Source organism: Coffea arabica, chromosome 4e (assembly GCF_036785885.1).
Source record: "Coffea arabica cultivar ET-39 chromosome 4e, Coffea Arabica ET-39 HiFi, whole genome shotgun sequence".
NCBI lineage: Eukaryota > Viridiplantae > Streptophyta > Magnoliopsida > Gentianales > Rubiaceae > Coffea > Coffea arabica.
In genome coordinates this window covers 41680312-41707422 of record NC_092317.1, presented here as the reverse complement: position 1 = coordinate 41707422, position 27111 = coordinate 41680312, and the positions used below count along the sequence as shown (strand labels likewise).

The following is a 27111-nucleotide window of genomic DNA, read 5'->3' as shown; positions in this document are numbered from 1 at the left end:
AAATGTTATTAATTATATAACAAATAACATAAATCACTAACCTCTTCAGAGCTGTCCACACTAGAAAAATTGATGGCCCACCTAGAGTGATCAACATAGCAGGGTTATGAAAAGTCGAAATGCCGTGGGGTCGTTCATCAATGTCTGACTTGGAGCTTTGCTTGAGGTTTTCGTTTGAGTGAAAGAGTAAGATGTGGAGAGAGTGAGAGAGTGACAAGAGAGAAAAGCAAGAGAATGAAATAAGGAGAGGGACAGAAGAAACTTTGCATTTAGCCTTCTTATATAAGCAAGAATCGACCGTTGGCAAAGATCTAGCTATTGATCTCAACGGCTAGATTCCAACACCACTTTTTTTAAGAAAATAAGTACTCCTATCGGGCTAACTTAGCTCGACAGTAAACAAGTATTTGGAATACAAAAAATGTTGTAGGCATACTGTTTTCAAAAAAAGAATCACCTAACTTCCTGAAAAAAATATATGTTTTAGGTACTTTTTTTAAGACATCATCCTTATCAGGCTAACTCAGCACGGCAGGCATAATTCAAGAAAACTATGCTATCATATCAATATTTATGCGATTTTTTTCATCAATAATCTAAGGAATTAACCCAACTATTGTCGCATGATACGCTATAGTACAAGATTTGTGCCCACCCATCTATGTAAAAATTGTATGTCATTTTGCTATAGTTGATACATCGACGTTAATAATATAATTTTATAAATAGAAAGGACGAGAAAAAAATATTAGTAGTATTTAATCTTGTTAGATAGATGGTATTTTCACATATCAAAAGTTAATGTGTAAAATTTGTTTAATAGTGCAGCTAGTTAACATGTTATTTATGCAGTATGTTGTAAATATGCATAAGCATATATGATAAAGACAAAGGTTCATTAGTATATATTAGTAAAACGTAAAATTCAAAATTTAGATACTGATGAGGGTGCAATCTATAATAAAATAAAACTACTATTTATAATCTATAGTGAAATAAAGGTACATAATTAATGATTGCAATGGTAAGGTGGTACGTAGTCCATTACAGTTTTTAGATATTAAGAAAATGGAAATTTTCTTAAGTCATGAAAATAAACTTATCCAATAGGGTATTGAGATGAAATGGGATTTAAGAACACATGATATGAATTCAGACTTTGCGTTTTATGCAATACCACTCTTAAAGTCCTTAAATTTCTATCCATTGGGTTTTTAACCTCTATAAATATTCACATTAGTCTTGTACTACCATGCTTGAACCTCTTATCCAATGTTCGAATTTTGAGAGCATCAGTAATGGATCCTACTAGACTAAAAATTTCGAATAGAGTTTTGTCAGCAATAGCTTTCATAGTGAGGGGACATGAATCTGTAATCCAAAAGTAGGCAAATGCAGTCTCCAAACCTTCAAAATACAAAATAGAGGGTTAGAATGAAATCATTGAAAAAAAATGTGTATGCGATTAATTACCTTCACTCTTGTGAACAAACTGCTCCCATGAACGGTTTGGGAAAACACCATGCATGACATAGGTACGCGATTGAGGTCTCGACGAGCCTTCCTTCAGGTGGCCTTGTTTGGATTGCTTGTTTCCATCGAAAAATATTGTCGTTTTCCGTGATCACATTTTCCTATCACCTTTTTCCCTCACATATATCAAATCGCTACAGTAATTTTTTCATGAAAAATGACGGAAAATGCAATCCAAACACAAGCTTAATTTTGTTGCACCATTAGTGGTCAAAACTTGCTGTAGAACCAAAAAGGACTAGAGGAAAACAAACATGGAAGCACCAAGTTAGATGGATGTACTTGTTAGAGGTATAACAGAGCATATATCCAATTATATTCTCTTAAAGCATCCTAGTGAAATAGACCAAAGATATACCATTGCACAACAATAAAATTTGTTATAATCAAGTATCAAGATTAGTGGATGTTATGTCTCTACTAAGGATGACATCTCTAATTCATTTCAAGCACTTCAAGCCACTAAAAGTTTACTCCAGCTATATCTGTATAATACTGACTTGAATATCAATCATTATAGTCCATGAGATCGTTGCTTGGAATTATTTAGGTTCTCTCTACTTTTCTTTTTCTATTAGCTTCTTGGAATCAAATCCATAAACAATTATCCAGAAGGTAAAGTATGAATCCAACATCATTGCAAAGGCAAGAAAAAATAATAAACATGACTCGATTGATTCTACATATATATATATATATATATGTGTGTGCATTATGAATCAGCATAGAAGGCCAAACAATGAGGCCAATTCTTTCTTAAACCTTTTCCATCAAATAAAAAAGTATTACAATATCTAGAGAGGATGATATGATGTATCACATCCAATGACCACCCTCCTCTCCCTCTTCTCTAGAAAGGGGAAAGTATAAGAAAAAGAAAAGAAAAGACAGAGGAAAGTAAAAGAATTATTAACTGGCACTCAATTAGAGTACCTCCAAATTGAACCAAATCATCAACAATCACAATATAACAACATTCTGAATTACCTTTTTTCAGCCTCACAATTCTTTTATCACCTTCATATATCTTATTACAAACAACTTTCCATTTGATAATCACAAGCATCCAATATGTGATTAGGTAATGAAATAGAATGATAATTAGAATACAGGTAAATATGTCAACCATTGGGAAGTGGTCCAATTGCTTGTAGAATCTTTTTATGCTCTATCAATTAGAAAAGCAATTACAATCTCCAAAATAAATATATTGCATTAGAGATGAATTAATTAGACATTTACTAATTAGAGAGGAAAAGAATACCAAATCCATAAAAATAAGAATTGATAACTCTAAGATATAATAACAGAACCAACACCAACCCCAACCCCCTAAAAACCTTCTCAGACTTAGGAAGTTGGTGAAACCATTGTTTCAACAAAAGGAATCTCTGTTTCAAATAAAGGGAAAATTTGATCAGTGGCGAAAAATCTTTCCTACAAAAGAAATAGTCAAAGTATTGATATAGAAGATGAAAAGATAAAATGATTTTTTGTTCTACATCTATTGGCTGAGCTTTCATTCAAAAGGTTATGGCGCAATACAATTTTTGTTTGTTTTATGTTTCTTGACATAATAGCCTCACATTCATTTTAAAGTTATCTCTTACAAACCATTAAAGTTGATCTAATGTAGCAAACAAGTTTTAATTGTATTATTATTTGGGTTAACTATAATTGCACCCCTCGTAATTTAACTAAACTACCATTACATTGCCAAACTTCAAAAGACTATGTTTGGACCCCCTGTCAAAAACGATTGTTTGCCAAAACTAATGTTGGCAAGCATAAGACCAAATAACAAATTTGAAAAATACCAATTGATATTAGTCCCTTTTAGTTTTAGGAGTTTGATACCTCTTTTTGGCACCACTTGATCCTCATTTGTATACGATTCTACTCTTATCTCTATCTTCAATTTTCTTGACATATCAACCAAATCTTACAACATGATGAGAGTTTTCTCTCAATTTTTTCCTCAATAGAATTTCAAGAGAAAAAGCAATAGAGGTTAAGCTTGTTAAAAACCCAATACTCATTGGATGCTTTTGGAGGTCTAGAGGATCCTTTCTCGAAAGTGAGCATGCACATGATCTCTATATGTTTTTGAATTTTCTATTTTCAAACACTGAATTTATTTATTTTTACTGTGATCCTATTTTTTCTGGTTATCAATTAGAATCTAAGTATTGTTACAATATTGTCCAACTTAAGTTAGGCTTTTTGTCTATGCTATCTATTCTTTTTGATCTAATCATGTGGGCAATATTGTTTCTAGAAATTAGTATATTATAGGGGTTTAAAATAATTTCTTACACACTATGTTTGTGTAAATTTTGTTTTTAATATTCAAATACATAAGTTAAGCATAATTCGATTCTTTTGCTTACTAAAATTGAGTTAGTATTGATTTTTTTAATTAATAATTAGTTATATTCTCCTAATGGTTGTTGTAATTTTGGCATTTGTCTTAAATGGCTATCTGCAATATTTATGACATATGATACAATCCAAGGTTCAAGTCCAAGGTCAAAGGTTATTTCTCTTGTTCGCGTCAAGCTCAAGTTCGATTGCTCATGTGACAACACTTTCATACTCAAACTATTCAAATGGAAGGAAGTAAAGGAAAAACCATCGGATGAAGTTTGGAGACAAAGTTGGTCGTTGGAGTCATTTATTTCCTTTTTATTGGCCAGCATTATTAAAGTGTTTAAATAATTATTTTCATTGTTTCTTAGTAGCTAAAATTAACGGCCAACTTTGTTGCTCAATAAGGCCGATTGGTTTCCTAGTCAAGGTAGGATTGTTTTTACTTAAGTCATTCTATGTTAATTTAGGATTTAGGGTTTTAAGGTTATAAATAGCCTTATCTTGTAAACATTTAGGGGGAGTTGATTTTCTTTTTAATAAAAAAATTGAGAGTTTTTCTCTTAAGGCTTGTTGCAAGCTTCTTTTGAATACTTAGAATTAGGCTCTAGTGTTCGTTGGTTTTATCAATCAAGAAACGCACTTGATTGTGGTGCCTTCTACCAAAACCGAGTTCGCTAATTTGTTAGTTGTAAAATCACAACTTGGGGATTAGTGGGGTCTAAGGGTTCTCTCCGCTACTCAAGCTTTGGGAAATCATCTAAGTTTAGGGTTTGTGAAATACGGGTTTCATTTTTGATAGGGTTCGTATCATCTGGTATCAGAGTTGGTTGACGTACTAGGTTATATATGTTTTTTTTCTTCTATTTTTGGCTGTTAGTGTCAACTTCTTGTTGTTTTCTTCAAGTTTTGTTTGTCATTTGAATTAATTGTCTTTCTGTTTGTTGGCCTCCCTTATAATTCACTTGTCATTTGATAATTCTTGTTGTCCAGCCATGTTTGTTTTTGTCTTGTGTCTTGTATCATTGTTTGTTGGTTGTCTCCTTGTCGTCTTGTCTTGTTAGAATTTGCTTCATCATTTATAACAAAAAAAAATCCAGTCGTGTGTTACTTTTCTGCCCAAGCTATCTATTTCGTTTCTTGGTTGTTTGAAGTTGCCTTCTTTGTTTGCGGACTAATCTTGGGTAATTCTTGAAGTTTCTTGAAACCATTGATCAAATCTTGAAGATATTGGAAGTTCTTAAAAACCCTGATTCGTTTCTTGAAGTTCTTGAAAATCTAAAAAAACAAAAAAATCCTTTGTTTCTACATATTGCAGGGGCTGTTTATACGAAATCACTGAACAAAAATTATGAAACCAGCACAATTTGATCTTCAAAACCTTCAAACCAAGTTGTTTTGTTGAGTTTTGGAAACAAAGAGTAAGAAAAATATTGCTGGAAAATAACCAAAATAGCCGTTGCATACCATTTCCAGATTAGAATCGGATTCCTTGGAAATAGCCTCCTACTTTGCATTTTTGTTCAAATATACATTGAATTGGGGCAAAGTGGTCTCATAATCATTGTTTCTTGTGAGAAAAAGAGTTGGTGACATATTTTACTTCACAAATTGGCACAGATCAATCTTGGAATTTAAAACAGTCTGCAATTTCCGATTACCTTTCCTAGTCAGATTAGGAATTGCTCTTTCTCAACCCTGACTGTCTTCTGCCCTTAATTTTTTTATTTTTTGTGGTTTTCTAGTAAGTTTTGGGTTTTAAGTGAGTCAGGTCTCCAATAACATACAAAAATATACTAGTTTCCACCAAAAGTCGTTAGTCTAGAACTTCCAACTTCCACCTTCAAAGCCTGTTAAGAAAAACAAACTTAAAGGGATGAGCTAACGCTCAGTGAGGCCAAGAAAACTTAAGCAAGCAAGCATATAGCACCAACCAATCAAATAACATGGTTGAAAGCAACTTTAAACATGAACTTTCATTTAAGTGTACAAATAGGAAATAACACACATGGAAGGATACGAGAGCTCTCAGGAGCTATTTTCACGTTTCGACCGATTTAAATCCTTTGGGGTTGACCCTCCGTCAAATCAAGTCGTAACATGACCGTAGCGCTCCACTTACTACCTCCATCCAATATAACACCCACTCAGATCCGAAACCAAACATTCATGTAGTGGCGATACTATTCGAGTATGTCAAGCGAGATCTCAAAAGATCAAACTATATCATTTCCTAAGATTCACTAAGTTTCTCGACCAAATCCTTGCCGGCTCGAGTTACAAGGTTAGCCAATGGGTTGGGGTGTCCCCATAAGTATAATTGGTCGATGAGACAATGCTCCAATCGACTTAGAATTGTTCATGGCTCTGAGTCGATATGAGAGGCACCTCCCACCCGAATAAGGTGTGATACAATGCTGCCGCTCAGAGAATCGATCATAGCACTGAGTCGGTATGAGAGGCACCTCCTACCCGAATAGAGTGTGGTACATGCTACCGCTCAGTGCTTACGAGTAAAAACATGTTCGAGTACAAGTGCAAGTCATATACATTCATTTAACAAGTATCATTCAATCAAAAGAGAGAGAGAGAGAGGACGAGAGCGGTAAAATACACCCTCGCCTTGACAAGTTCACGTATCATATAGCACTTGTACAAATATCATTTCAATCATATGAACATTGAACATGCACTTGACACTCATCAAGAGCCAGGAGCAAAACAAGATCAAAGCGAGAGATCAGACAAGCTCCTCGGCGTCCTCGTAACAACGTGAGACATGCATAATCACAATTACCTAGGTACTTGACCAAGGTTAATAAGAAAAATATTTTTTTTGCTACCCACTTTCAAGGTTACAAGTCCGAGTCAAGTTAAAAGAGCTTTTCTCACTAAATCATTGAAATAATACTCAAAAAAAACTCAAAAGTCATTTTTGAGTCAAGTCTTGGCAAGAACTCTTAGTTCCAAAAGAAAGTACCATATTTACTTTGGGCACGAAAATCGAGAAAAGGGTAGATAGTTTTCATCTCTCAAAACTTCTAGTCTTATGCCCAAGTTTTAGAATATAAGAAGCCTTCACATTTTCTAAACTAATGGAGTTAAAATGCATCAAAACTCCACTCATTTCCATAGTATATGTCAAAGTTAAAGGTTCCAAGTTTTGAGTTTAAAACTAGTGAAATTCTCCAAGAATTACTCTAGTTAAAACGCTCCATTTTTAGAGTTCAATCTCATGAAAATCAAGAGCATAAGACTAGGGGTTGAAATCCATTTCTCAAGTATGAAATGAGGTGCAATTAATAAGGAAAGTTAGGCAACCAAGAAACGCATCAAGAGAGGTTTAATCCTTTGGAAACCAAGATTCAAAATGAAGGTCTAATGTTCAAAGAGACCTTGTATCCAACCATGAAATAAAATTTAAAACAAACTAAGGGGGTGCTTGGTTCATGCTCCGGAATTGGAATTGGATACGAAATGAATTATAAAAAATCAGTATGGGTATAAGCTCCTGGTATCATTGAAATCACCACTGCTTGGTACAATTTTTAGTGGAATAGGTATCAAAATTATTATTGCATTTTTGCCCTATCTTTTTCTTTTGTTGGGTTCATTCACACGGGTCTTTAGCAGCAACCGCCAGTCATCGGCCGCCTTGCTTTCAGCCTATCTGCAGCTATTCTGAAGCCAACCCATCCTCCCACCGGAGCTCTCCTTCAACTTCCAGCAACCGAGATGCCATCCCACAAGACCTTCATGATAAAGAAAAAGCTGGTGAAGAAGCAGAGACAGAACAGGCCCATCCCTTATTGGATCCGCATGCGCATTGACAACACCATCCGCTACAACGCCAAGCGCCGCCACTGGCGCCGCACCAAGCTCGGCTTCTAAATCTTCTGCGTCCGCCGTCACCATCATGTTACTTGTATTTGTCTCGAGCTTTTTTACTTCTGCCGCCACTTTTTTGTTGTAGGTCTCGATCGAATTTCATTTGATTTGAAGTCACAAAATTGAAACTTTAATTTGATTGAAGAAAAAAAAAGAGGGCGAGAAAGGAGTGATACTAGTGAGAGGGAAGGTGAAAGTTTTTGAGATGTTAAGTGATGGCAACAAGAAAAATTTTTAGATGCCATGGAGGAGGAGACAAGTGGTGGGAGGTGATGGGGAAGACAAGAGGGAGGATGACGGGATGAGGGTGAAGGGGTGAGTGGATAAAAAAAATGTTTTATAAAAATTATCTTGGAATCAAATATAGGAATTAACAAAACCCACCAAATCACTCAGGAATGGAGAGTTGCCAACTTTTTAGAATTCATTCCAAAATCTTCAATCCCATACCTATTATCCAAGCACTTAAAATGGACATCATTCCAAATCTTGAATCCCATACCCTCAAACCAAGCACCCCCTAACAATCTCAAAGGAAAGTTAAAAGTTCTTAAATGAGCATTTTGTTTGAAACCAGAAAATTCCAGCTTTGTGCGACACCACTTGGAAAAATCATAACTCGAGTTTTGTAAGTCAAAAAATTGGAAACTTTATACCGTTGGAAACTAGATTCAATATAATAAAACTTTCTAGAAGACACTTTTCTCAGATTCAAATCCAAAATCATTCAAATTTTAGCTCCAACTCACTGTTCCAGCAAGAATAGAGCAAAACAGTCTTGCATTTTGAGTAAATTTTGAAAATTTGGCAAAATTCATAGAAATAGAATCAGCCCTTGAAATTTATATCATTGAAAGAACTCCAAGTCTAGTTCCAAACCAACAAATGGAACTCAATTTGGACCTTCCTACTCCAAGATACAACAGATTTAGGAAAGCTGATTTTTAGAACCTGTTTCACGGAAATTCCAGTTTTGGAGCACTTGCCACAGTGTATAAATCAGGTCATAACTAAAGCTTCACAAATCAAAATTTAATGTGGTCTATGGCATTGGAAACTAGATTCAAAATGCTAAAATTCATTGGAAGGAACCATCTTAAAATTCGTTTTGCAAGATAAGTGAAAACGAGCTTCAAACTGTAGCTACACTTGTTTCTCGGATGAACACAGTGAGGAAAATCAGTCAACTTTGCCGGTTCACTACGGCTCATAGAAAACGAACTAGAAGGTTCATTTTATACCATTGGAAAGCCCTCGGAGTCTAGTTTCATATGCCATAAACGGCACTTGATTTTGGCTCCTGGACAACAAGTTATGGGCTGAAATGTACACACTAGTTTGGTAACCTGGTAAGCAATTTTCCAGATTTCTTCCTTACTTTAACCCAACTTTCACTCAACTAAATGAAATGCTTTTAAGGAGATAATTTACATACATAAACACCAACATATAACAAGCATTTTGGCATCCAAATAACCACAAAATTCGAAATTAACATGAGGGAAATAACCAACAGAAATTTCGGACAGAACGCTCCTTTCTCTCTTCAACTTTTCTTTTCAACTCTCACTACCAAAACCAAGATTTCATTCACAAAAACAGCAGCCAAACAAGCAATTCCTCAAGACCACTACCTAAGAAGCCACCTCAAGACATCTACCTAGTGTCAAGGTTCAATGAACCCATCAATAACCCAATGTTTAACTAGTTAGAACTAACTAAACTAACCATAAGTTGGAGGAAAAAAATGAGAGCTTTGGAGTGTTACCTTACTTCCAAGAGATGAAAACCAAGCCACTAGAGTTTAAGTTCTAAACCACCAAGGTTCTTTCCTCCTTCAAATCTCCCTTCAAACTTGAGTGATGAACCAAGAAAAGGTGCAAGATTGGAGTGTGTTTTTGGGAGCCAAATGGAAGAAAAGGAAGCTGAAATTTTTGGTAAGAAATGGGTGAAGGGTGGCGGGCCAAGAGGGAAGGGGAAGAAAGGGTTTGTGTGGGTTGTTGGTGAAGTGATGGAATGACAAGAAAGAAATGACATAAAGTTGCTTTGGTGCAAAAAGTCAACTAATGAATAGTGGGCCATTAGTGCTCCTAATTGAGTTTAATTCAACTCACTCACCTCTAATCCCTCAATTAACTTTTCTTAGTCTACTATTGATCATCCTTAATTCTCCAAGACCACTGCACTCTCAGACCGAATTTTGCCTCGAAAAACGTGTATTCACTAATTCTCACTAGTTGAGTCGCAGAAAATTTAACTTTTAAAACAAATGTGCTAAAATATAATTCGGAATAATGCACAATGTAATTGTAATTAAAATGGATAAAATAACTTAATTTGAGCAAACGAATAAATAAATAATTAAATAAGCCAGTAAGATAAATAAAAGTAAGTAAAATAAAAAATTCGGATGCTCACAAGCATTCTGTCCAGTCTAATTTTACTTATATTTTTGCTTTATTTAAGTGTCAAGTTGAGCCCATTTGAATCAATTTTGTGCCCATTCAACCACCTAATCATTTACCACACTTGTGTGACTTCTTTTTGGTAAGGGGAAAATCCACTTTCCATCCCTAAACTTTGAGTTAGGGACACATTTTGCCCCTAAACTTTTAGACGCTCCATATTTAGTACATGAATTAATTAATTTTTGCCACATTTAGTTCCAAAACAGTAAATTGCTTAATTTGAACAGAGAAAGTCACGTGTTTGACACGTGGCCATTAAGTAAAAATAATTTCTCAATCAAAATCAACAGTCATGTCAGCCTTCCCTATCCAAATTGAATATTTTACCATTTTTGGACTAAATGTGGCCCAAAATAATTAATTTATGTACTAAATGTGGTGCGTCTAAAAGTTTGAAGACGAAATGTGTCCCTATCTCAAAGTTTAAGGACGAAAAGTGGAATTTTCCCTTTTTGGTAAGTTGATTGCAACACTTGGAGTAAACTCTTCCTCTTCAAGGGGAGCGGTCACTAATGTTTTTAAACTCGGACCAGTCAGCGAACCGGAGAAGGGGCCGGTTCATGGTCTGACCAATCGATTTATCGGTTCATTGATTTTTTTTTTTTTACACCCATGGTGCGACTTCAATACTAACCACTCACAGGTCATCACTCGACACTTGAACTTGACGACTAATGGACAATCCAACATAGTTATTGATAACTTAAGTCCCTAAAATGCATTCACCAACATAATTTGAAACTAAATTTAAGTTGAGATAATAATAAAATTCCTAAAATTTATACATGAAATGGAATGATAAACATAACCAAAATATCATAATTCACCGCAAGTTTTCATAAATTCATTACAAACATGAATAGATATAGTCCTAATGTTCACCAATTATCACAAACAAAAATACAAAAATAAATAAAAACAAATGTTAACATTCTTTCACAATCCTAAAAAAAGTCCATAAAAGCGTCCAACTCATATTCAAGGCAAACAATTTGAATAACAAACTTCCATCATTGGTGTCACAAGGCAATAGTACCACCTTCACAACTTCATCAATTCAACATGAAAAAGTTAAAAGTTTGTTACAAAAATATAAATCTAAATGCTCAAACTCAAAAAAGAAAGGTAAGAATATTTAAAAAACAAAGATACAACCAAATACAAAAAAATTAATTGTAACTAAACATCACTAATTAACATGTTATATTACCAATTATTATCTTCATCACCATCCAAAAGGCGCCTACGCTAAAATACTTCCAAGTCAATATCATTATCTTCTCCAACTTCACTTTCATCATCTAAATAAATAAATAAAACAACAATTAAGGATTTATCCATATTTATAAGAAAATTCAAACTAAAAAGTGCACTTTTAGCATCTCGTATTACAAGTTAATTTAAAAACCAACCTTCAACTAGTTGAGAATCATCCTTAGGAAGTTCTTCAAGTTCTTCCTCCAATTCATCATAATTAATATCACCATCTTGTTCTTCTTCTATGACCCAAAATTCTATTTTATCAATAGATTCATAGTCAATGAGATCATAAGATCTCTTTCGGCGATCAAACTTACAACAAAATACATTAGTTATAAATCTAATATTACCTTGAAAAATAAAGTAAAAAAATCAATTATACCTATGTTGCAAACGCAAATTGTAGTGCACATAAATAGGATCATTAAGTTTTTGGTGCTCCAACCTATTCCTTTTTTTAGTGTGAATGCGTTAAAAAATGCTTCAATTACGTTCACACCCAGAAGAAGAAGCTGTTTGACTTAAAATTTTAATTGCAAGATTCTGCAAATTCGGAGCATCACAACCATATAACTTCCACCAATTTTCTGTCATAATCATATTAAAATATTAGACCAAAATAAAGAATAAATTCACAATTTTTAGATATCAAAAAAATATAAATAACCTGGCCAATCAGATTTGATAGTAAGAATAGCAAGTTTGCGCTCAAAACTCCCTTGCCTTTCTCGATACATTCCAACCTTTTGTGATAATTTTTCAGGGTTACACCAATCCATTTTTGTTTCAATGTAATCAAGCAAATCATTTATAACCTCTGGATGTGTACAAAATGTGGCACTCTCATATTGAAAAGTAGAATTCAAATAATAAGCAGTAGCATGTAGATTTTTTCTCAACATTCTATCCCACCTATCATTGATGATGTCAATATAAGGCTTGTACAATCTCTCTTTATTTCTAAACAACTTTTTGATGCCATTTATTGCTCTGAACATGCCTTCATAAACATAACCCAATGAAGACGTTTCATCAGTGTCACAAATACTCAATAAACAAATGATAGGACCCATTATTCTTACCATAATCAAATAGTTATTCTAAAATCTTTCACCCAAAACAATTTGCTTCACCTCTTTCCCTTTCTCTATTCTTAGAATTTTTTTGTAATCCCCACTAGTAATCAAAGATTGCAAACTATCCTTATGATCATGCAAACTTTTTATACAATAAAGGTAGTTGTAAATCAAGTTTCACCTGGATAAATAATTTCTTTCCACCCTACAGTCTTTCTTAACCAATTCAAAGTGAACTTATGATTGTAGTTAAAAATGATCATTGTTGAAGTAAGAGACACTATAGCTTTTACATCATTCATTTCATCAATGTCTTTCAAAATCAAATTGATGCAGTGTTCAACACATGATGACCAACAAATGTTAAGATATCTTTCACTTAACAAAGACCCAGCAGCTTTATAATTGCTAGCATTATCAGTAATTAAATGCACCACATTGTTTAAACCAACCATATTAACAATTTCAACAAATAAATTGCACAAATTTTCTGCACTTGTTACAATATCAAATGCATCCACAGATTTAATGAAAGAAATACCCTTAGAACAACAAACCAAAAAATTAATCAATGGTCTTTGCCTAGTGTCTTTCCATCCATCACCCATTATAGTGTAACCAGTTTCCGCCCAAGTACTTCTAAAAGAATCAACAACTAATTTTACATCTCTCTTGACATTTTGCAACAAGTTAACTCTCAAAAAATGATAGGATGGACATTTGTAACCATGACCCATTGATGTTATTTGATCAATAGCTTTTTGAAAAAATGGAGAGTTAATAGCATTTATAGGAATGCAAGTATCATAAAACCAAAGAGCAATAGTCATGCCAATATTTTCTCATTTTTCCTCACTTTGCAAACAAGCTTGGATGGTTGGTTGAGAAGTATCACGCCCACCTTTTAAAACAACACGTATACCTATTGAAGCAGTGACCTTTCTCTTTCCTTTACTAGACGCACCTATCTCATTTGCTGAAGGAGAAGGAATCTCCTGAACTTCATCACCATCAAATGCATCAGTAGTGCGGCTGAATGGATTTTCCACCCCAAAATCACCCTTCTTTTCTTTAGATTACTGCTCTTTCTTCTTCATAGATGCTAAAATAGCATGTCTAATTGTCGGGTCAATCCTTAAACATGGAACAATGCTGCCCTGTTCTCCTGCCAAATGCTGTTTCATTTGATGAATGCCACCGCCAGCAATTACTTTAAAACAATACTCACATGTCAAAGTTCTTCTTTATTACTTATTGACACCTTCCGAACAATAATTTGATGCTATATCGGACTTTTGTCTATGATTTTGACTTGCTGATTCTCCACTATTAACAGTTCCAGTAGTCGAAGATTGTGAATTACTACCAGTAGCGGTATCCATTATCCTTCACATAGTTAATTTAGACATAATTAGTTCATTTGTAAAATATAGTGTTCCAATAAGAAAATAAAATTAACAAATTTTCAGTAATATAAGAAGATCAATTAGTCACATCAATAGCTCAACTGTTAGCATTTGCCTTTTTCATTTGTAAAAAAATTAAGATATCTAATTGAACTAAGTATCTATCGAACTCATGCATCCTTTGGTAAGGTCAATTAAGCAATTAACAAAATAAAGTGACAGTCATGTATTATAGGCAACACAAGATAAGGAAGTAAAATAGAATATATTTTATTATGGCAATCTCTACCTAAAGAAGGAATTGTATGAATTGTCAAGGCTATTTTGAAAATAAACATAGTCAAGATAGTCCTCAAAATTTTCCTTGTTTTCTTTCTACTTTTCCTATAAATAATGTACTAAAGAAACTCAATGAAAATTGGACATGAAATAGAGCACAATCGGTCTATGAAATATTTGCTCCTTTATTTTTTTCTCTAAAAGAATGAAATTTGCTCCTACAAACTAGTACTCTGACGTGCTAGTACATTTACTTACATTTAATTCATGATGTCTACCATTAGTCATTAGATAGTCTACCTCTGCCAGCTATCCATCTGTACAATATATAATAAACTCCTCCTATGTCCAATACCATATTCAATTTATATTTTTTCTATTTTTATTTTGTCTTTCTTTCTATTTGCGACAACATTTCTGGGAGCATTTCTTACTATTTCTCTGTATCTTATTCATTTATTTATTTAAATTTCTCTTGAACATCAGCAAAAAAAAAATCAAGTTGGACTGTCTGCATTAGTTAAAAAAAAATCCCACCTACCTTTTACTTGTATTCCCCCAACAAAGCAAAAAAGATACAAACTAAAATTTTTTAAAAAAACTAATGGAAGAAAACAATAACAGTTATAACATGAAATTGCCCATAATAGATGTGTCTTTATTACATTTTATTTTGCTAAATTCAGATCAAGTTGCTAAATTCAAAATGAAACTGCCCTGTTAAGTATTTTAGTCTTTCACCTAACCAATAAACCTCCCAAAGCTATCTGTCCTAGACTAGAAACTCATACCTTGAAGACGTTCATTGGATTGGTCAGTGGCAATGGCAATAAAAAAACCTCAGTCAATGATGATTGTCTGGCTTCCTGTTATCTTTATCTATAAACAAAAATAGACAAAAAAAAGGATGAATCATGTTAAAAAATAAAATTAAAAAAAAAAGAGAAACCAGATTACTAGATTAGTGCTTCTTTAGATTTCCTTCAAATTTTACCTGCGCATTACACGAACTGCAACTCTGCAACTGAGCCGAAGAAATCATGCAAAAATAGTTCAAACTAGATCAATTTATAGCCGAAATGCTAAAAGAATAAGAGGGAAAAGAAAATAGAACAGAGGAGGATGAGTCGATGACGAAGTGAAGCAAAACAAAGAAATAAGAGTCTGATGTGTCTTAGTGTTAGGGTTTCTCTTTTTGAATCTGATTTTTAGTTTTTCACTTAATAAGTTAAGTAGATTTCTACACAAAAGAAGCTTGTCCTCTGGCTCTAGTTTAATGGTAAGAAATCCTTGTTGTAGTCCTGAGGATTGGGGTTCGAATCTTAGCAACTACATTCTTGTTGACAATATTTGAAAATTTTCAAAATCGCAGGTTTATGGTCTGAACGGTTTTTCATGGTTTGTCCGATTCATCTAGTTTCTAATGGTTTTTCATTAATCTCCGGTTTTAGCACTAGACTGAACCGATGACATGTCCGGTTTGCAGTCCGATTGGTTGAACCGATCGGTCCGGTCCGATTCTGAAAACATTGGTGATCACAGGCCTTGAGAGCGACTTGGTGAGTTTATTAGAGAGTTCAACTTGAGTGAAACACAAGAGTTGAGAGTATATACGTAAGGAAGTGAGTGAGGAACTTTTTCTTCAATTATTACTAACCATTTTGCATGTCTAGTAACAATGACTAATGGAGGTGGAAGGAAATCCAACAGTAGTGTTGAGAGGGCTTCCAATTCTTTTGACATCAAACTTCTCACTAAGATGTTGGAGGACAAGTTTAGCAAGATGTTGAGTCAAGCATTGGAACCAATTCATGAAGAGCTCTACAAATCATGATCCACTCCGAAATAGCCCAAATCTAGCTAGAGGAAGATACTTGTGGAGGAATCCACGGGTTAGAATGATGAGGAGTACGTGAGGCATCCACGGATGGAGCGGCACAATAAGTGGCAAGGCGATGATCTTATCAAGGGAATTAAATTCAAAATTCCACCTTTTTAAGGCAAAATTGATCCTGAAACTTACTTATAGTGGGAAGTCAAGATTGAGATGATCTTTGATTGTCACAAATACACCGAGGACCAAAAGTAAAGTTTGCCACTATGAAATTATGGATTATGCTATGATATGGTGGGGCCAATTGCGCGCCAGTCAGAGAAGGAATCGTGAGCATCCCATTGAAACTTGGGATGAATTAAGAAGTTTAATGAAAAAGAAGTTTGTATCCAATTACTATCATTGGGATCTACATCAAAGGTTGCAAGCTCTCACTCAAGGGAATAAGAGTGTCAAAGACTACAATAGGGAGATGGAGATGCTTATGATAAGGGCTGATATACATGAAGATGTTGAAACTACTATGACTTGTTTTCTCAATGGCTTGAGGCCAGAAATCTCGAAGATTGTTGAGTTACAACATTACCTCGAGATGAGTGAAATAGTGGATAAATCAATCAAGGTAGAGCAGAGGCTCAAGAGGAGAGGTAATACACGTTTTTCTTCTACTACACCCTTCTCAAATTGAAGGACAAAACCACTCTTTGAAGAGGGAGAGAAACCTTTGAATTCCACTCCTCAAGCAAAGTCATGGATTGATCAACCTAAAGCTAGTTCGAAAATTGAAGCAAATAAGGGAGGATGTACACCATCAATTGAAGTCTCTAAAACGCGGAATCGGAACACTAAATGTTTCAAATGCCAAGGGTATGGTCACATCCAATCCTAATGCCCTAACCAATGAGCTATGTTGATCCTAGGCAATGGTAAGGTGGTAACTGATGATGAAGATGAATACAAAAACATGCCACCTTTGATGGAAGAGGAAGAAGAGGTTGAAGAGATGCCTACTAATACGCCTTTAGGATTAGGGTTGGTGGTGAGACGTGCCTTAACTATCCGAATTCATAAGGATGATGCACAACCTGAAAACATCTTTTACACACCTTGTCAAGTGAAGAACAGAGTGTATAGTTTGGTGATTGATTCAGAAAGTTGTGCAAACATAGCTAGTGCACCCATGGTGGAGAAGATAGAATTTCCTATTACTAACCATCCACATCCTTACAAGTTTTAATGACTCAATAATTATGGTGAATTGAGGATCTCTATACATGTTCCATTTAAAATTGAAAAATATGAAGATGAAATTCTCTGTAACATTGTTCCACTGCACGTGAGTCACATCATTCTTGGAACACCATGGCAATATGATAGGCGTATCACCTTTGATAAAGCTACCAACAAATACTTTTTTGTACACAATAATAGGAAATTTACACTTGCACCACTGTCACCGAAACAAGTTCATGAGGATCAAAAGAGTTTATAACATGAATTTCAGTTAGATAGAAAGAAAATGCGAGTAAGGTCGGTAAAAATAAGGGGAAACAGGCATTATTGTGCACGACCTTAGAGATAAAAGTCGAGGAAAATAAGAGTGTATTACAAAAGCCAAAAGTGAAAGGAGAGATTTGTTTTCTACTAACATTCTTAACTTTTTGTCACCTAGTATGTGTGCTGAATTTTTACAAGTTCAAAGGACCACTAAAGCGCGAGAACTTGGGGCTGAATATGCAGCATTTGGAATTGAATTTTACATAACTAGGTTAGCACCTAGAATTATTACAGCTGACCGAGGTGTAATTGATTCTAATTGTGGAATAAAAGGAGCGGATCGCACATTACTTTGCTCACCTACATGTCTAGTCTACCCTAACATTTTTGTCTTATGCTTAAATTGTGTAGATTTGAGAACAAATCTTCATCAAGAGGAGAGGAATAATGCAATCCAAGGTTCAAGTCCAAATTCAAAGGTTATTTCTCTTGTTCGCATCAAGTTCAAGTTGGATTGCTCATGCGACAACATCATCATACTCAAACTATTCAAATGGAAGGAAGTAAAGGAAAAATCGCCGGATAAAATTTGAAGACAAAGTTGGTCATTGGAGTCATTTATTTCCTTGTTATTGATCAGTGCTATTAAAGAATTTAAATATTTATTTTCATTTGTTTCTTAGTAGTTAAAATTAACAGTCAGCTTTGTTGCTCAATAAGGTCGATTGGTTTTCTAGTCAAGTTAGGATTGTTTTTACTTAAATCATTCTATGTTAGTTTAGAATTTAGAGTTTTAATCTATAAATAGCCTTGTCTTGTAAATGTTTAGGAGAAGTTGATTTTCTTTTTGATAAAAAAAATTGGGAGTTTTTCTCTTAAAACTTGTTACAAGTTTCTTTTGAATATGTAGAGTTAGGCTGTAGTGTTCATTGGCTTTACCAATCAAGAAACGTACATGATGGTAGTGCCTTCTATCAAAATCAAATTCGCTAATTCATTAATTGTGAGATCATAACTCGGAAATTAAAGGGGTCTAAGGGTTCTCTCCGCTACTCAAATTTTGAAAAATCATCTAGGTCCAGAACTTGTGAAATATAGGTTTCATCTTTGACGAGGTTCGTATCAACATACAAGTGCACCATTTGGAAAAAATAAATAAGATTATCAACATTGACTGAGATAAGTATTGTTATTTCGATTTGTCATCTGACATTGGTGAAGTGGCATTAAACTCTATGTCTGAAAATTTTAATATCATCATAACACTAAATTATGAGGTTTTAGGTATAAATGTTAGAATGGAAGTTTTTGATGATATGCAAGTGTTGGAAATGTTTAAGTTTCATAATACAATTGGAATAATTAATTTGCATATTGATGTCATGAATAGTGATGGTAATATAAATGCTGATCTTCATAATCTGAATGTGAATGGTGATAGAAACATAAATGCTGGTCATGATCTGAATGAAAATAGAAATGGATTAAATGATAATGGTGTTACGAATAGAAAACAAAATGAGAGAAATAAGGTTGTGACTTCTTACTTGATTATGAATGAAGTTTTTAATGAATATCTGAATAAAAGTGCTAACTTAAACCACAATATTGGTGTTAATGGTACATGGATGAAGTTTAATGGAACTGATGATGTCGAAACAAATGATGAGGTGTATTTTTTACTGATAATGATGAAATTCTTTTATTGGATGATTGTAATTGGATAAAGTAGTTACAAATGAGGAAGACGGTGATAGTTCTAACTATGGGTATCAATCGAATAATGATTCCTACATTTAGATTCATCTGATTCAGATTTTAAGATTGATCCCTTATCTAAATGCTTAAATGGTGATGAGTTTAAGCCTACTGATGATGAAAATTTTAACTTGATGAAAGGTATGTTATTTACGAATGTGGATGACGTTAGCAAAGTATCATATGACTATGTAATCTAAGAGGGCTTCAAACTAGCAAGAATAAAAAATGAGAGGACTAGAGCGGCTGTTCACTGTGAAGCTGAGGGATGTCCTTGGAGAGTTCATATTTTCCCTTTACCTGATGGTGTAACATTTTAAATTAAGACTTGTACTCCAGATCATACATGTGTCATGAATGATAAAATCAAAGTTTCAGATCAATGGATGGCTAAAAAACTCATTCTCATCCTAAGAGTTAATCGAGAGATGAAATCTGCTCACTTTAAAGATGTGCTATTAAAAGTTGGAATAATCCTATTGACATGAAACTCTTTAGGGCAAAACAAAACGCTCATCAGATGATTGACGGGGACAATGGTGATTCATATAAGAAACTCCCTACTTATGCACATAATTTTATGAAGACAAATCTAGAAAACTTTGTTAAGATCCATTATATGAAACTATCTTTTTGTGTTACTTCTTCAATAAAGAGAATATCTGTTGGTGCAATGCATTAAAAAATGGTTTTCTAAACGATTGTGCACCCTTCATCAGGTTTGATGGTTGTCATCTTAAAGGGCCATATGGAGGAGTTTTGTTATCTGGTATTTCATTGGATGGTAATAGTGGTCTTTTCCAATTGTGTATACTATAGTTAAAAGTGAATGTAGAGAGAGTTGAGAATTTTTCTTCTATTGGCTTGATGAATTTTTTTTGAAGAATTTGGTGCTGATAAGCCATGGACTTTCATGATAGACAAACAAAAGGTATGAACGATGCCTTATAAATCTGGATATTTGATTGTTATGATTATTATATCTAACAGCAACTATTTGTTATGTACCTAAGGCCTTATTGAAGTTGTCAATAATTTGGTGCCACATGTTGTGTACAAAAAATGTTGTTAGGCATATCTACGATAACTTTAGACTTAAGTTTTTGGTCTTCAACTGAGAAACCTTTTTCCACAAGTTGCTAAAAGCTATATCAAGTTAAGTTTTATAGTTGCAATGATTAGGACAAATGAGTTCAATCCAACTACATATTAATGGTTAGACAACATTCCTTAGGCCCATTGGGCCAGACATGTATTTCAAGGTCCAGTAACAAGTGACCACATCATCAATAACATTGCTAAATCCTTTAATCAATAGGTAGAGGGACCTAAGAATGAAGCCTATCTTAACAATTCTAAATGGCCTTAGAGTTAGAGTAAAGAGTAGGTTGCATAAGAGATACGAGAAAGGTTGTCTGATGCAAGGAAATATTGTGCCTACTATTGTAGCAAAATTGAAAAAGGCTGAAGAAGCATCTAAAAAGTGTACTATGTTATTGGCACATGATTGTGAATTTCAAGTGACAGATAACTCGGTAGACTATATAGTGCATATTCAAGAGAGAACATATGAGTGTAGTATGTGGGATATTACTAGCATTCTATGCAAGCATGCAGCAATTGTACTTATAAATAAGAGGAGGAAATTAGAATATTACTGTCACCCTACTTACTTAAAGGATGCTTACCTAAAAGCATTAATAAAATTAATCATCATATTCCTGATTCTAACTTATGGCATGAGTTAGAGGTGAAAACTCAAAACATGCTACCACCACCTCTTAGAAGGAAGATTGGTAGGCCCAAAAAGGCTGAAGAAGAGGAAGCAAGATGAAAAACCTCCAAACGCACAATCAAAAAGATCTAATGCTATCAAATGTGATAATTGTAAATATTTTGGACACAATAAAAGAACTTTTGGAAAAGATCTGATACAAGGGGCAAAAGAAAGAGCAGTTCAGCTAACTAGGCAATGTAAGCTTTTGAAAGAGATTCTGTAATTATCTTTAAAAAATTACTAATATGTACTCTTTTGCATGTAGGAATAAGTGCATAACAATATTGCTACTAATTGAGGAATGCAAGGTGCAAATCTAGCAAATTCTTCAACTTTGGCAAATGTTGCACATCTAGGCGTTAATATCTCTAACAGCAATTCATTGGGGACCAGAGTTAAAAAGGTGTTATTGTGATTGCTTTATAGTTTTTACAAGAATTTAATTCTAATTTGCTGCATATTCTTCTAGTTGTTTTAAATAAAGATTTTTTATCTTCAGGGAAGAGAAAAGTTATTGATCAAGGTGTATCAACATCGAAAGAGAAAAGTTATTGGTCAAGGTGTATTAACACTGAAACAAATGTTTGGCTCTTCAAGAGTTGAAAGGTTGTTGGGTTTAACTATAGCTCATAAAATACTTGCATGTACTCCTTTATGCATTGGTGGCATAGAGATGCATCAACAAGTGGTGCATCTCCAAATGTTACAAATGGCAGCTTGATTACATCTATAAGAGCTTTAGCCTCAACTAGAGCTATAACAATTTCGCAACTTTCTCAAAATCAGAGTGATTCAAGTGGTAAAGGACAAGAAAACATAGATGGGGTTCCATGTGGCGAACATGGAATCCTTGAAAATTTACTAAAATTTCTTTATGTATTTTTTTTTGGTCAAGTTGTTGCTCTTAGGAGTGATATCGAGCCAAGTTGAACTTGAGTATCCCTATACTCGAGCTCGAGCTCAATGCCTAGATGCACTGCTTGAGTTTGAGCGAGCTAGTTATACTGTCGCGCCCCACTTTTCGAATGAATGGTGAATGTGTGTGATGTGTAATGTGTGAACGTGTGCAAAATGAAAAGTAAAAGGCCATGGGACTTAGAATGCGACGATTTGGCCAAGTGAAGTTCAAAAGGGTTTTTTGTATCAAAAATGGAGTCGCCACTTGGTATAGAGTTAGGGTGTACCAAGTCACCCAAAAATGATTTTGTTTTTGAATAAAAAGTAAATAAACCCTTTTTGAGAACTTTTGGGTCTACGTAACCAAAAGAGGGATCGGGGGTCACATTTGACGAAGGGGAAGGCAAGGATAAAAATCCAAGGCACCCCTTCGACCTAGCCAAGGCTAGTTGCATGACTTAAACCAATTTTTCCTAATTTTTCTACGCGTATTGGATATGTCTGCAAAAACCTAGACCTAGGGGGATTGGGGGAAATTTCTCTTCAAAGGTTGAGTGGTGCCAATCACATTAATTGTGAAGCCCAATAATGATCCTTTTGGAGAGGTCACACCTAAACCTAAATGACGTGAAAAATGAGTGGAATGCATGCCATGTGAAAGTGTGAGTTTGTGTGAAGTGAGAAAAATGATAAAAGTAATAAGATAAGAGTGAAGGTGTGCAAATGTAGATGAAAGTACTCGTGTGCGAGTGAAGATAAAAATGTTCGTGTGCAAGTGAAGATAAACGGGTTCGTGTGCAAGTGGAGACAAAAAAAGTGTTCGTGTGCAAGTGGAGACAAAAAAAGTGTTCGTGTGCAAGTGAAGGTGATAAAAAGGTGCATGTGTGCAAATGAGACAAAAATGAAAGTGTAATGATAGAGTGGATTGAGAATGCATGAGCCTAGGGAATTCATACATATTGGGTACGGGGAGACCTAAATCGTGACTCAATTTGCCCTTTGATAGAGGGAATACAAGCGTGCTAAGGCTTAGAAAAAGCCACACTCGTCTATATCCCATATTTAAGGGGACTCTTCAGGCAAATGTACCCTAACTAGCATGAGATGCAAAAATCCTAAAATGAGGGAAAAGGGGCTCGAGGAGCATGCCAAATGATAAAGCTAAGAAAAATGCGTGATATGTGGTGAACAAGCAAATGATGTGCTAACGAGGGGAAATACCTAATGAGCCACAACTAGCATTGGACTAGTGTGGTGACGTACATTCATCCATCACATTCATTCATGCTATAGAAAGCGAGTAGACATGCCAAACACGTATAAACACATAGCACATAACATTTAGCATGCTCGACTAGATGCGAGGCCCTATCAAAGCAATTAAACATGTAGCAACAAAAACAAGCAAACAAGGGGAAGGGGAAAATGAACCAGATGCTCTCCGAGCCCTATCTATTACAAGCCAAGAGGTGTACACATACCCCATAAAAGCATAAAGGGGAAGGGGAAATGGACAAGATGCTCTCCGAGCCCTATCTATTACAAGCCAAGAGGTGTACACATACCCCATGAAAATTTAAATAAAAGTAAAAGCAAGTAAATGCATGCAAGGAGGTAAGGAAAGCGGAGTAGACAGGCATATTCACATAACACATAAGATCACATAGGAGAGACAAAAAGGGATAAAAGAAATTGTACCTCCCCCCGTGTGTAATGCTAGTAAGGTGAACAAGACTCAACTTGGGCTATAGTTGCTAAAGAAGGAACTAATTTGGGCTAAAACCATTAAACAGAGGATTAATGCACCAATTTAATAGTAAATCAAACAACACAAATTCTTCGAAAACAAAACTTAAGGAACCACTAGTGGCTATAAAATTTAACCATTAAGTTCTTCAAATAATCAAACAAATCCATACTCATCAAATGGACTTCCAATTTGAACATTAAAGAAAATTTGAAGGACCAAATTGATTAATCTTTCCAATTTCCTAGGCCATAGTACAACAAAAGAACTTGAGGGGGTTAAAAGGCAATTTTTTGAAAAGACTTCCATGCATGCATACGAGACAATTCAGCTTCTGCAACAACAAGAAGATTTCGACAGCTAAGCTAGCTCATCCGCAGCTTCATCCATGAAACTTTGGCTAACCAAACATTAAACTAATTCTAATTAAAGCATGCTTAAACATCACCTAATCAAAGTAGCTCTTAAAAGAATTTCTTGCAAACTTATGTAACAAAGAACTCCTGCCAAAAATAAAAAAACTGCTGCACTTCTGTTTGCAAACCAACTCAAAGATTACTGCATTTTTATCTTCGACCAGATTTAGGCAGAGAACTAACGCAGCTTTTGGACACATTCTATCAAACAATACTCAAACTTGAGTCAAGCAACACAACACACAACTTGGCATTCAAACAAGTAAAAAACAAAACACTTGGAAAAAAAATGCAGGCATACGACGCTTTTCTTATTTCTGCTAGTTTCTTTGTTTATAACAGGTTTGGGCTTTCAAACATGCAGTTTCAATCCCTCCTAACACAACTAACATCTCCGCTAACCAAACGTTCAGATTAAACAGCAAGACAGACAAACTTTCTTTTTATTTCTGAACATAAAAACTAGAGAGCAAGAGCATTCAAATCTAGCCAACCGAACTTCTGAAAAGGGAAAAAACGTAAAAGCAGGATAACACAAAGAATCGCTTCAACATTCTGCAAAACTCAATACTTCCCTCCTTACCCAAAGCTGGACCCAAAATAAGTAGAAGCAAAGAGCCTAGATACACACAGAACTGGTATTGCCTATGAACACCAAGTTCTGCAAACCCATCCTTCGACTGAATAAAATTTCAAACAGATCAAAAGGACGACAGCTACAAACAACGGACATAACATACCGCAAGCATCGTGCAGACTTGCTGCAATTTCAACCGACCACATGCGAGTCTATTAGCTAACCCCCACAAGAATCTCGACCCAACAAAAGCACCACATATCACTACAAAGATCAGAGATTCAACAATCCTTCTCCTTCTCACCAGATACCCAAGGCAAAACAGATAACTTTTGTCAAGTTTTCATTTTTCGGTAGTAACTCTACCAAACATGCAATCCAGAAACCAAATAAGAAACTAATGAAAACCCAACAACATCCGAGTCCCAAAGCACAAACCACACATCGACAAACAACCCAGCAAATGACCCCAATCTCTTTGTTTGCCAAGCTTGCATCCTCGTAGGAATCGTATAAAACTAGCCAGAGGAAACGCTAGAGTTACCTGAAGATGTTAGCGTGATCGAATGAGGGCGATGTGCTTCTAACAAGTCGCAGGTACCGCTGAACGAGGCTCAGAAATTCTGCTGAAACTTCAAATCTGGGTTCCTCCTCCACGAAGCTTTCTTGGTTCTCTCTATTTTGTTCAGCCGAACGCCTCCATTTGTTCTCCTTCGTCTCTCCGTGGCCCTTTTCTTGGTTGCGGCTGCTATGCTCACTCTAGCTCTCCAGAATTTCTTTCGGCCGTTCCTTCACTCCTCTCTCTTGCTCTCGGCTTCAGTCCCTACTAAACCTTTTCCTCGTTTTCCTTTTCTCTTTCAAGCTCACACAGAAACTCCACCCTCTCCCTCGTTCTCTCTTGCTTTTTCCGTTTCTTTCTTTTCCCGTAAGCCTTTATCTCTCTCCCCCAAAACCTTCGCTCCGTTTTTCTGTTTTTCCGTCGATGGTCTCCCCCCCCCAAAAAACCTCCTTGTGCGGCTGTAGCTTTCTTTTCTCTTTTATACCAGGAACACTCTACCCTAAACCCTCAGCCATTCTCTAAAATTTGCAGCTAAGGAGCTACCCAGCCCCCTATTTGCAAGCTGCGTAAAAAACGCAGCTTGCATGCCGTGACCCTTTTTTTTTTTTTTTTTTTTTAATATTTAACAAAACCAAAATGATAATAATAATAACAATAATAATAACAAAACCCACTTAATTAATCATTGGATAAAATAAACAAACTAGAAACAACAAAAATGCAATTTTTCATTTACCATTTTCATCATTTTTCCCTCTTTCTTTAATTTTCTTTTCTCCTTTTTTTTTTGTGATTTTTCATTTTCATTTTTCTTCCAAGAAAGCTTTGAATAAAAACAAAATGACTAAAACATATTTTTGATGTTTTCCTTTTCTTTTTTTCTAAAAAAAACTCTATGCTAATTTTAAACTTAAAAGCTAAAACTAAAAATTAAAACTAAAAGTAAACAACGAATGCGAGCAATCTAAAATGAAAATCATGAAATAGATGCCACATAAAATTATTCAAAATTTGGTGTCTACAGTTTGCCCCTCTTTGTCTGAGTTTTGAAAAAACTTGAGACAAAGAAGTAGACACCAAATTCTTACCAGTGTTATTTGGTTGCAAAAATGATCTGAACGGACAGGAATTCTAAAATGGGACTAACCCAAACATTAAAAAAATGGGGATAGACCCACGGGATAGACCCGGACAGAAATGTAAAATTGAGATAGACCCACGGGATAGACCCGGATAGACCCACGGGATAGACCCGGACAGAAATTTAAAATTGGGATAGACCCACGGGATAGACCCACGGGATAGATCCGGACAGAAATTTAAAATTGGGATAGACCCACGGGATAGACCCGGACAGAAATGTAAAATTGGGATAGACCCACGGGATAGACCCGGACAGAAATGTAAAATTGGGATAGACCCACGGGATAGACCCGGACAGAAATGTAAAATTGGGATAGACCCACGGGATAGACCCGGACAGAAATTTAAAATTGGGATAGACCCGGACAGAAATGTAAAATTGGGATAGACCCACGGGATAGACCCGGACTAAAATTTAAAATTGGGATAGACCCACGGGATAGACCCGGACAGAAATGTAAAATTGGGATAGACCCGGACAGAAATTTAAAATTGGGATAGACCCACGGGATAGACCCGGACAGAAATTTAAAATTGGGATAGACCCACGGGATAGACCCGGACAGAAATGTAAAATTGGGATAGATCCACGGGATAGACCCGGACAGAAATGTAAAATTGAGATAGAC

The 27111-nt window shown here is 35.1% G+C and overlaps 1 protein-coding gene and 1 pseudogene across 1 annotated transcript; one reads left to right on the top strand and one right to left on the bottom strand.

The window, feature by feature from the left end:
- Positions 1-1231: 1231 nt before the first annotated feature.
- Positions 1232-27111, bottom strand: part of LOC113740993 (ribose-phosphate pyrophosphokinase 4-like) — a 52773-nt pseudogene continuing 26893 nt past the window's right edge.
- LOC113741400 (large ribosomal subunit protein eL39x-like) lies at positions 7583-7910 on the top strand. Its single transcript, XM_027268924.2, has one exon. The coding sequence runs from the start codon at positions 7636-7638 to the stop codon at positions 7789-7791; it is 156 nt and encodes a 51-aa protein (XP_027124725.1). The 5' UTR covers positions 7583-7635; the 3' UTR covers positions 7792-7910.

Coding starts and splice junctions, on each gene's coding strand:
- LOC113741400 (XM_027268924.2), top strand. CDS start 7,636: ATGCCATCCCACAAGACCTTCATGATAAAGAAAAAGCTGGTGAAGAAG.